At 36.0% G+C, this 13,002-nt stretch overlaps 1 protein-coding gene across 2 annotated transcripts in view; it reads right to left on the bottom strand.

Annotated features, from left to right (window-relative positions):
* The window catches only part of LOC135471349 (dual specificity testis-specific protein kinase 2-like), a 36,360-nt gene extending 23,498 nt beyond the window's left edge, over positions 1-12,862 (bottom strand). Inside the window, exons 1-3 of one of the 2 annotated variants that reach the window (XM_064750555.1) lie at positions 12,754-12,862; positions 11,010-11,593; positions 2,796-2,917 (exon numbers count right to left, since the gene is read on the bottom strand). In XM_064750555.1, the coding sequence (XP_064606625.1) occupies positions 2,796-2,917; positions 11,010-11,555 (668 nt within the window). In that variant the 5' untranslated portion in view covers positions 11,556-11,593; positions 12,754-12,862. Of the gene's footprint in view, positions 1-2,795; positions 2,918-11,009; positions 11,597-12,753 lie in introns of both variants that reach the window. The other variant, XM_064750554.1, reaches the window with a different exon arrangement.
* Between the last annotated feature and the right edge of the window lie 140 nt (positions 12,863-13,002).

Raw genomic sequence — 13,002 nt, 5'->3', positions numbered from 1 at the left:
AGTAGGTTCAACTTCTTCCCAATCTGTACACATCATAAAAGCCTGGTTAATGAGTAAAGTCTGTCACCGATCTCTATGGCAACAGCTCATTTTAGACATTGGTTAAAGAAAAAAAATAAGGACCAGAAGAATGGTACCTGCACGTTTTATCTATGAATATGACAATCTGAGAAGTTATAAATAAGAAAATATAAGTTAGAGTATAAATCGAAGAAGGAGTTTAGAGTTACACATGTATATATGAAAAACACATGAACATTACATATATGTACACAATGTGATGCTTTTCATTTAATAAGAGCCTCTAGAAACCTGGAACTAGTAACTAGTCAATAAAACAGAACCTTTAATAGTATTAATGAGAACTTAGTGCCCCAATCATTAACAATCTGCTCGATCCACTCTTCTTTGGTTATGTCCTAAACTCTTCCAATGATCACATGACAGAGAATACTAAATTCTGAAAGAGGGGATGATATCTATTTTTAGATCTACTATATGATGTTTATTGATTGTTACCATAGAAACAAAACACACTATGATTAATATCTTTGGAAGAAAGTTCACTTCTCCCTATATGCAGCAGTTAAAAACACCTGTGTTTATTTGATCTGCTTTATCTAAAAGCATTAATACCTGTGCTACATTCATGTAAGACTTGTCATTATAAGCCTAGAAAATATTTCATAAATACCAAGACTATACATTGAAATAACACCTAATAAGAACTCAAACTGAGTACATGTACATACACGACCAGGAATGTCAGCTTCTTGATACAAGGCCTCAATAGAATTTATTGGTACAGCTGCAATACTGTTACAGTAGCATCAAGTCACAATCACTTTTTTATTCAATTAACATGATTTAAATTATCTACTCATTAATCCAACCCTAAGTAATGATGGCAAATCTATACACATGTACTGTATTATGTTCCTGTACAAATTTCAGGTTAACATCTTTAGTAAAAGATACTAGCTTTGCAAATTCACGGGCCTGTAATTGTTCTTTAACCAAGAAGACAGCTGTTCTATAAACTACAGAATAGTTGACATGTACTTATATATTGACAAGCTAAGTCAGAATTATGGCAAGACAAACAGTAGGCAGAACTAGTAGGACTGAGTGGGGAACCACAACACCTGAAAAACCTGCTTACCATATAACACAAAACAGTTGCAAAACCAACAGAAGCCAGATCTGAACATGCTACCTCATCTAGCCAAGGCCTTAGGTCTGCAATGACTTGATAGTGTCAACACAACTAAAGACCTTTTCACAGAAGAATCATACTAGATTACTTAGTGATGATGTTCATTAAAGGTTTTGCACAAACAATGATGAAATCAATACCGCTGAAGTCATTTTGTTAATTGTCTATGTACAAGCATTTCTGTGTCTGCACTGACATACATGTGCCACAGATGTCACAGAAAAATAACGTCTCAAACATAACTGGACCAAAGGTGTACATGTATATTTAATGTACCTCTTATTTGTCACCACCTGAAGTATTTCCCTTATTTCATGCACAATGCCCTTATAAAAGACTTAGGCTGCTAAGCTGGAGGTAAGCACCAAGCCCGTGGCTATCAGGCACCACAAACACGAAGGAAAAATACCTGCAGATGTACTTTTGGTAAACAACCCTGGCTAGACACCTTTACAGAAAACAAACCGTTAGCAGGTGTATGTGTGTGGGTGTTTGGCTGCAGTGCAGATTCAAAATTGCCTGGGTATAGTACAGGGAGAGTTACAGTTGAACACAAATAATGTGCACGTAAAACAGTCTACAAAGATGCATGAACAGGGTACAAGCTGCATAACATAACTGGTCCAACTGGTACAATCATAGCTGTACAGATGCTTCCACACATGTATACATGTACTTGTCAAAGAAAAAAGAATGTAACCCTTGTATTCAAATTTGAAATAGTAGTATGCATATAGAGAGGGTCATTAACAGGTGGTTACTGCCCACCTGGAGCTTGCTACTTTTGTAAACTTAGATTTGGTAGCGAGGCTGTAAAAGAGACTGTCAGTAGGAGACACATATATATGAAACTAATCAACAATAACATGCATCAACAAAGAAACATACCCTTTATGCTATTGTGCTTTACATACATGTATATGCAACACCATGTAATACATGTAGTATTATTTGAGATATCGCATATTGCCAAAACAAATTCAGAATTTTTCAGTTCAAAACTCTTATTTACTTCATTTAATTCTCTGTTGTCTTCTACCCAAGAAGATAATGAACGCCCTGCATGATGTATAAACTGGTAGTAACACTGACCAGATGTTTGTAGAAATTTCATATTATGTTGTTGAAAGCTTTCCCGTAGACAATAAAGTACATGTAGGGTGGATCTATGGCATATTTTGCACAGGACTTTACACTTGACCATTCACTATTTCACTGATCTCCACACCAAAGTACAAGTATATTATATGTACAGTTTTGTAATAAAATATGGTCATAATTCATCAGCAATGACTCTTCTATTCTCAGTTGGATACACCTTTTACTCATATCTAATTTCTGAAATAAAAATTTAGACACGTCTACAACTTCAAGCACTATAGACTATCATTGTGACACTTTCAACATGCAAATAACACTGTTGATTGTGCTACTGATTGGGGTATTTTAGCTAAGGATCCACTAATTGGATTCACAAAAGGAAGTCCCAGTCAACATTTGCTGTATGACCAGAGAAAACTCTAGAATGCATGTAAGCGATTGTAAAAGGAAAACAAGCAAAGAAAAAGGTTCGACTTACTTGAGAATATTTGGGTGTGACATTCTGTTCATTAGTTGCACTTCTCGCAACATGTTGGGCCTGTTGCTGAAGGACGTATTCATCTTTAATACCATAACCTGATCTGTTGTGCGATGTGTAACCTGAAGAAAAAAAAACAGAACAATGAAAACCAAGAAAGTCCATGCCCATTCATGTCACTGCAATTCAACCGTCTCCACAGGTATCTAACACTGTCTCCCAAGAGCAGGTTTCTTCTGCATCCATCAAGTCCTCTGACGAGTAAAATTTACCTGAGATGGTTCCAAACACCTCAGCAGCAGCCAGCTCATATTGTCCTCCATGGTATGTAAAGTGCCACACAACGTAGCACAAGTACCCATGTTACCAGTTCAATCCGAAACTTCTTCTGTCACAGATCTATCAAGGCCTGCTTCTAATCTGATTCCTTAAACCCTTTTCCTGCCTGCATGACCCAGCAACATTACATGTAGGAGCCCCCCCCCCCACCAACATCCGCCCCCCTCAAAGATATAGAAGGATTTCTCAAGAGACAGAGGTTAATTGTGTTGCGTTCAACAGCCAAATTTCAACAAAAAATTGTATTCAGACTGTCCTGAGCTATCTAGTGGCATTGTGTTAAATATCAATGCAAGCATGAATTACGACAGGTTTTATTCCACTATAGCTTAATGTAATTAAAGCTGCTCATCCCAAGATGCACAAAAATTGATCGACCATTATGATTCTCCTCAAATCATGGATTTATTGACGAAACATCACTTATAATTTCAAAACTAACTATTCAATTACTGCAACACAACTCAGAGGTTCTATTCCTTATAACTAAGTTAAAATCAATGTACAGAAAAAAAAGATGTTGAATACTTCTTAACAAGTTGTAGGCCAAAAAGAAATGTGGCCAAATTCCAACATATTGGACTGGGAAAGTTGGGAAAGTCAACTTTTGGCACTAAAAGATGGCTTAATCAAACAGCTAAGAAGAAATTCTAGAAGTTTAATTAATGAATCATTTTATTGAATTTAGACAGTGAAATTAAAGCACAGCTACCTTTTTTTGGAAAAACTTTAAACCTGCCACCCTTTGGTTATATTTTTTATAACCTATAGGAGGTGTCAAGGCTAAACATTCATAGCATAAGTATGTATAAATTTTGACAGGGTTTTCAACATGAAGTGAGTTATTTCAGCAACAGACTTGTAAACTTCTTAATGATCTTATGCTTGATAGCCTATTGTGGATGATAATACTATAGGGATGTATACACAAGAAAAGATTACACAGTAAGAAATTTATTTGAACAGCACACTTGTGTGATACAAACTACAAAAGGTAGCTTCTTTCATGGCTTTTATACATAGTTCTCTGTATCAGGTTACCTCGCTGCAAAAATTCTACTTCAAGGTTCAGATGCCATACAATAAAATGAAAAATTTAAACTGTACGTCAGTTTAAACTTTTACTTCACTAAAGTTGTAAGTTCGCATCTATAATTTATAGGCTATTGGAGTGAAAGAGTAGATTTATTCTGCACTTTTGGCACTTTCCCAGCTTGCTCCAAAAGAATCTATTGTAAATCGTACAAAAAGTACGCAAATGATTTATGGTAAAATTGATTCCTGTGTTAGTATCTAACAGATTATAAAGCAAAAAAGTTTTCCCTAATATCAAAATACTGTTCTAATTAAATCACCCCACACATAAATCAATAACTCCAAAATTTCCCACAAGCTGTGTTTTTCCATAACAAAATGTACAAATACTGTACACATAAATGTATTTTCTAACTTCATATACATGTACATCAAGACAAACCTACAATGTACCACAATAAATTAAATCTTATCAGTCATTATGTAAGATACAAATAATTTATAGAAATAATTTCTCGCAATACAAATAATTATTAAAGTATTATAACCAATCTGTTTTCATTTAACATATTTACCACCCTCACCCCCATAAAAAAACATGGAAATTCAAAATCCACTGACCTGTGCATGCAGAATACAAATACAACTACTACTTCTACAAAGATACTTCAGAATTTGTTAAAACAAAGGCAATATACAGATAATTAAGACTTTTGTAACTTTCATTTTTATCATCTAATGAATTAAAAAAATCAGGAAAAAATACCAATTATGCCAGTGGTAATAGCGGCATTTGTTACAAATATTAGTTTGTGCTGCAACATTATGATCCATCATTATGATTGTCATTGAATGTTGTGAGCAGAGAGAATGATATCCCATAATTTGATCATTTTAGGAGGACCTTTGTCTAAGAATTTATTTGTTTATTTGATTGATGTTTTATGCCACACTTAAGAATATTTCACTTATACCACAACGGGCAACATTATGGTGGGAAGAAACCGGGCAGAGCCTGCGATAAACTCATGATGATCCGCGGGTTGCTGACAGACAATCCCGTAGTCAGCTGGAGAGGAAGCCAGCATGAGTTGGACTTGAACTCACAGCGACCGCATTGGTGGGAGGCTCATCGGTCATTACGCTGCGCTATCGTGCTAACCAACTGAGCCAACTGTAGAACAAATATTATAATTTCCATTTGCAGTGATTGGTGCATTAGTGATAAGCTTTTGCTTTATGAGGCACACAGCAGAAATATCACTGTACTCAATTACAGAACACAAGACACTGGGATAACCATTCAGCCATGTTAATCAACAGCTTTAAGAGCAAAGTTAAGGACAGACAGAGTGAATAAGACTATACATATATACCACGTATTATCTCTTTTTATTAGACCAGAAACAATAAACTGAATATTTACACAATAACTCATGTAGCCTTATATACGATCGACATTGGCATCAAACATGTGTACTATAAAACCATCTAATTCTGTCACTTTTACTACATAACCTGTTTACTCCTCCATAAAAGTGTTGAATTTTTATAACAACTGTTAAGTGTTAGCAAACAAGAATTTGAATGTTTTTTTTTAATACTCAACACATTAAATGGTAAAATAAAATGCCTAATGTATTGGCAAATAGAATATACTTTAGACTTAAAAATAAACAATATAATCATGATATTTAGGTTTTAAATTTTTATTCATGAGATGTTGTTTTGGAACATTCTCAAATTTAAAAAAATCACAAAAAGATTAAGCCTAGAAGAAGTTGCACCTCTGTTATCTTAATAAAATGTTTGTGAAGCAGTTGTACATATCATCAGAAGAACAAAAAATCTTTGCGAGCAGATATTATCTTTAGTCTGACTATCCAGGGTTAACAATAAAAACGCCCATATCTGTTACAGGACTCTTAACCGTTGCCTGTGCCTTATACATGTATAATTAATGCTAGAACATCAGAAGTATTAATAAAAGAAGTCATCTGATATAGCATACTACATGTTTATATTTACATCAGGTCAAAGCCATATGACATGTGACATGGAAATACTTTATTGAACTACTTGAACTTTATCAGTATTTACTAAGGTGTATGTATTTTATCACAGTGCAAACAGGGTCTTGTGTAGAAGTCACGTCCATTACATTTTACTGTATTCTGGCTGACAAACATTTTAACAACCGTACATGTAGTTTGGAATGGCCATGAATCCATGCGAGTCTGACACCTCCGAATACAGGCACATGTTTAAATGTGTACTGTATGCTATAAATTTTTCAAAGCCTTTATCACACAAGACATTCCCCTGGGAAATGAACTTATCAATTTGTGCCACAGAAAAGGCCGCTTTTAGAAATCATCTTAATAGACTTGACATTACTCCCCAATCGTGATAAATGAACGTCGTGCATTAAATTTTAATTCTGTTGTGAATTATTTAACCAGTAACACTCTGAAATTAATGTAGACATTGCATTGATTAAATTTCTCTATCAATCATTATACAACTTTAATGACTTTTTAAAATCACTAATGTCTTATACAACAGACTTTTTGATCGTGTGATTTCTTCACACAACATCCACACGTGAACAAGTGGTGATTTGGCAAAATTTTTAGGGAAGCTGAACATGTACTGTACAGGCTGTTTTGCTTCTCAAATTTTATTCACCATGACAGAATTAATCATGTGTGATCCATTTAAATGTGGCAGAGAAAGTAGGGCACTATTCTTTGTTTTTCAGACTCTCAAACCATTTAACATCAACAAATCTGTTTAATGAACAGCTCAGCAACAGCCTTGATCTATTTGTGTGCCCTGTTCATGCATGGACATACATCCATATATTCCAGGTCATAAATGCAAATGAAACTACAAATATGTAAACTGTGTATGTCCATTATGCAAACATGAATTTGTTTTGCAATGCACACAACTGCTTGATCAATTCTTGAGACTTCCTTTCCTACTTAAATGTTTGCAACCGATGAGGTGCAGTCGTTTTTAGAATAATAAAGTGTAGTATCTAAGCATAAAAATGTGCAAATGCCTTTGATTAAAAAATATATCTACTGTATCACCTGTTATCATGATTACTGTATCACCTGTTATCATGCAGTAAACAATCACTTGACTCATTTATATTACTTGTATGTATTTCTGTGCCTATACAAATTAGAATGGTCAATTATCTGTACTAAGGAAAAGAAAAACAAAATTACTAGTACCTGTTGTAGTAAAAAAAAAACTGATCTTGATTGATCATGGTGCCTGTGTGTAAACATGTATGTCAACTGGTGTCTCATATCAATCTATACCTTATGTATTCCTGACTTCAGCAACTCTAAAATCTCAATGTATAACGCATAGAAATGAATGATGAACATGTATGCATTATGGTCACTAATTTAAATATGTGACCTTCATTTTTCATTGATCAAAGCTCTCTGCATTACATGACCATGTTATCTAAAATGCGTAATATTTTTCAATGTTTGTTCCCGGACTTAACTACTGGTGTAAGAACATGTCATCAGGCAACAGCGGAAAACATGTTGTTATTGAACCTGCATGTCACTCAGGGCCTAATCTAGCCCTTCTCAGTGTTCGATTACCGGACGCTGCCGTTCCCTCAAAGTGCCCTTTGCGTCAAAAAAGAAAAAGAAACAGCCTGAATTCATTATAAGATTATTTACTTAGTCCCCAAGCTTTGACTAGCCATTCACCACATTAGTTTTGGCGAATACAATTTCTGTGTGGTGAAAGCAAATTGGCATCCCTTCCCCACAGTGGCGAAAGCAATGGATGCCTTTCAACTTCAGTTTCTTAGGCTTAAAGTTCGTAAATTTACTCAAATTTGATGTTGGCTCCAGAATCAAGAAGGAATATTTGACTTCTTGGTTATGAAAACAACAAAGTTTTTAAAGAGCATTTAAATCATAAAGTTTTGCCCTGACTCAGGAGACGAAAATTGGACCCGCAATAATTCAATAGGGCATTCAGATTATGCGGGCCGGGAATTACTTTCAATTTACTTTCAAAAAAATGTCGACCGACCGACCCAACTTCAAAAAACAGGGTTTGTTACCTGTAACAGACAACTTTTTAATGATGGCCTGGGGTAGCTATGATACAATGTGATGCTCATTGCACGTCATCCTGGATGGCAGAGTTCTCCACGTATCAGTAAATACAAGCCATATCTTAGACTGAATTTTCGGGCTAGGTACGTACTGTGGTGTGCAGATGGGGTGGAGATCAACCGTAAGAACGTAAGCCCTTAAAAATGTGTGCAAATAAAAATATTCAACAATGAGGTGCCCTTCACTGGTGATTCCACCCCCTGCCCTTATGAGACCTGATTAGGCTCTGTACATGTACATTCTACAAAGCCATTATCATGTGCCTCACTATAGACATCTATACCAAGATCAAAATGTAACCTTACAGTGTGAAGTGTTCTTCTGAAATTGTTTACTCACTGCATGTAAGTTTATTACAGGCAAGAATGTCAACAACCTAGTGCATTTACAGTTATTACATATCAGCACTGTGAAATGCAACCCAGAATGACCTTGTCAGGAAAGGTAGGTACAAGTTAATATTCTCTTTTCACTAATATAAGGTAACATCAGGTTTTTACATGATGTTAAACCCTGTTGTGGAATCTATTACATTTAATGCCCAAAAGTTTGACACCAATAAACTGTCACATGAATAAATTATGCTACAAAGCTATTCAACTGTGTCCAATTACTTTGTTGGTGTAGTACAATAAATAACTGAAGTGTTACAGGTTCACATACAGTATATGCATCTATAATGATGTGGCTGTACATTTGCTACATGTATGTGATGTAACTATTGCACCACAAGAGTTCAGGGCAATTCTGTAATCACACGAATAATAAATACAATGTGTTTAACACAGGCTACTTGGCTCGTTTATTTGTTTGATTAGTATTCACAGCCACCCTGATTGAATAGAGCATAATACATATATCAACGCCTGTACACATCATGCAGGTATACTGGCATAGCAACACTGGATAATAAAACTAGCAGCAACATGACAGAACTTCACACAGCACTACATACAATCTTCTCAGCACATCCATATAGTACTAATTTATTGCTGATAGACTAGCACCAGTGGTTTTGTATACTTTCTTCGCCAACACATAAGTTTCACAGCTTTCCCACAATGCAATTCAGATGTGGACAACTGTGTTATGTGCATATGGTAATTCATGGATAGGGTAATCAAAAGGCTATATGCAATGTAATTATTTTCTCCCAGCTTTGCAAAAAAACCAATATGTTTCTAAGAGTTTACATTTCACTGATGTTCTGTGCCATATTCATAAATATTTCACTTCTATGACAGCAGTCAAGTTAATGGTTGGAGGAAAACACACCCTTGGGAAACCACTACCCTTCACCACCCTTGATGTTCCTCCTAATTTAAATTAGCTGGCAAACCAGGAGATGCCGGATTCAAATCTGCAACCTTAGCAGTCAAAGCCTAGTGGACAAACAGCATAAACCATAAGGCCAATCAGCCAGACTAATAAATAATAATTACTGATTGCTAAAAAAGATAAAACTCTCTAGAGAAAATTTTGCTTATGACAAAAGAAAAAAAAATTATTACATTCTTTCATGTCTAATCTATTTATTATTGTTTTTTTTAAGAAAAATAACTCCACAAAATATATATGCATTAATGAAAATTTCATATAAAGTTAATAAGTATATTATTTTAATTTTTTTTTTATTTTTTGATACCGCATAACTGAGACATTGAAGTTCAAAGTAAGTAAAATAGTGCACATTGGCAAAATCAAAAGCACCCCTATGCTGTCAATTTTAACCAAACAGGCACAACTTTCCGCGATTCGAAAACGCATGTGCTTCCACTCTTGTCACAAGACAGTGCTTTGCCTTCAAGCCATATGACTGTGGGTTTGGGTGACGGGATATCATGTTTCCAGTTTCTCTAACACTGAGTATCACATGGCCTAGTAAGAATTCCAGATTTAAGGTTGATACATAGAGTTAACAAACACATGTCTTTTTAGGTCCATTCCCATCCATCTTTCAAAATAACTAAGGCTTCATTATAGGCTGTTTTTTTCTTCCAATGTCATTTCAACATTATTTTTATTGGGTGTAACCTCAGTGACCATCCGAAAAAAGACCCTACTCTAGAGTTAATATTGGGATTATAATAGAAGTATATTTTTTTATGTTTTTGGTCAACGTTAATTTCTTTTAAATATGTATCTTTTGAATTCGCCATGAAAAAAGGAATTCCCGGCAGACCTACACTACCAGTACCCTATTTTTTCTGATGGTGCTGGGATATGCCCAACAATGAATTTTTTTAAGGGTTGCCTCACACAATGCAAAAGGACAGGATCTCCATGATGATTCACAGTGCTACCTGGCCAAAACAAGATGCTCAGGTTATCTGCATTGATGCCTTTAAGCCTGACTCTCATAGGTCCTGGCAGTCTCCCACTACCAGTCCCTGCTGCCTGTAGACGACCATGAACATCAGTAATAATTGACCTGTGAAGTTGAAATGTGTTCCCGGTCATTGCTGGTCTGCAACATCATGAGAACGCTTTAGTTGCTAATCCTGGCAGACTCAACCAGCAGTCACTAATGGTTATCCAGCTGATATATGAGAACCAGGCTTTACTGGTACACTGATAAAATTCATTCATTTGTTACATTTAATATTCCACTAATAAGCCATAAAGACAACCACACCTACATGCAACATCAAATGTACAAAATCTCATAAAAATATCTTACCTTATACACCTGCGAAAAAAAGCCAGCACCCAAACTTTCACACACAAAATCGTCCAATCGTGTTAAAGCTGAGACTGCATATTTCAGAGCTTGGCATGACCTTGAGGACCCATGAATCTGTCCTTCATCTTTGCTACTTGTGACCTCTTCCTTAGGTCCTTCCACTTCACGAGTTTCCCCATTGAGTTGAGGCTGTGCTGTGAAGGCTCTTGGCCTCCCAGGATTCAATACCAGCACAGGGCTTGGGGTAAGGTCCATGGAGCTCTCACCTCCTGACTGGGCCTTGGATGTTTTGTAAACCTTGCTAGTGTCATTCATGTGGTGTGTTTTTGACGAGCTCTTGGGTGGTTGTGCGGTCATCTGTCTCTGATCACGTTTAACGTGGTTACACAAATTCTGCGCTTTTGCTTTTTTTTGAATCGGTGTGCTTGCAGCAGCATTAGAAACAGACAGTAAGCTTAGCCCGTCGCTCCTGCTTCGAGTGACACCTAGGTTTTTGCGGTGTCTTGGAGGACAATTTTCACACGGCTGAGATCGCATTGTCATGTTCACATAAAGGTAACTGCAATCACTATATGCAGGCACTGCTGAAAAAAAAAAATGCCAGTGAAACCGTAAATTTATAGCATCAATACAGAAAAGAGAATGTATCTCTCAATCTATCAAAACAAGAAAGGTTTCAATTTACACAGGTTCGTTCATTTCACCGGACCCGTTTTCAAGTACAAACTGCACATCAGAGCCCAAACAAAACAAACTGCATCTCACCACCAGTCAGAGTCCAGTACCCTACATAATCTTCAAACTAAACTAACACAAATATGTTTTAAAAAGTGCTAACAGTCTTCTGGCAAACAATGAGAGCATAAAGTCAGACTTGAACAAGGCTTTCACTAGGCTAAATATATCTATGAAACTAACAATTATACACTGCAGATTATAACTACCACTTGTTAACTCTTATCACATTTGTAGACAATTATATCTCAATGAGAATACAACACAAACAACATGAAGCACTGTCTTTAATTCTCCTTTTGTCTGAATGTCAATTTGCATTTTCTTACTTTGTGTAAACACAAAGTGACTTTATGCATGCCATGTATGTTCCTTTGTTTTTATCTCATTACATGCACGCACAAATCTGCAGCACAAAGACCATTTACCTGACCACCTACTACAAACAGCTGCATGCATATTCCAGATAACAATGTCAACAGAATATTAGCTTGTGGTGATCCATGATTCAGCCTTACATATTCATTGAACTAGCTAATCCTATTTAAAAAAAAATATCATTTTTCAGAAAACTTTTATTAAGTGTAATAAGGAATCATTGGTTAACATTCTGATGCTGGAACATTTATACTACCGTTACCAATACAACTGAATATCGCAAACGTCACACTCTACATTCACCAGAACAAACCACTTTGTACGTGTGATTAATGACTGATCATGTTTAACGAGTGCATACTGGGGCTAAACAAATATGCACGGTGTATATGATAAATGTGCATATGTATAGCCTTAAAAGTATCTCTAACATTACTGGACGAGGTTAAACAATCAGCATGTTAAGCATGAGGTTAGGAAGTGCCGGGCCGAACCAAAAGCGATGGGGTTGCTCTAACGTATAAACATCTTCACTTGCCTGCGAAAACAGCGGAAAACTGGTAATACTGTGTCTAAAAAGTACACTTTTGTCTTAAGTAGCAGCCATTTTCTGTGGAGCTTTACTTACATGCACATGACTGGCGATACTCTAGCCTGCTTTAAACACAGCCGACGTCTTCCTGGAGCATCTTTCTTCTTCCGTGTTTAAATAAGAGCTAACTTCCTTCTCTGCGGTTTCACAGCCCCGGCTATGTACTGACATTTACAACTTACCTACTCGCTATTTACCTCTCTACTCTGCTTGTACACACAGCATCATGGGTACCTAATTCTTCAGCAAGTGCGCGAAACACTCTCCGCTATTGGAGACAATCAA

This window comes from Liolophura sinensis, chromosome 7 (assembly GCF_032854445.1).
Source record: "Liolophura sinensis isolate JHLJ2023 chromosome 7, CUHK_Ljap_v2, whole genome shotgun sequence".
Classification (NCBI taxonomy): Eukaryota; Metazoa; Mollusca; class Polyplacophora; order Chitonida; family Chitonidae; genus Liolophura; species Liolophura sinensis.
The sequence above is the reverse complement of the archived record's forward strand: the minus strand, read 5'-3'. Positions and strand labels throughout refer to the sequence as shown.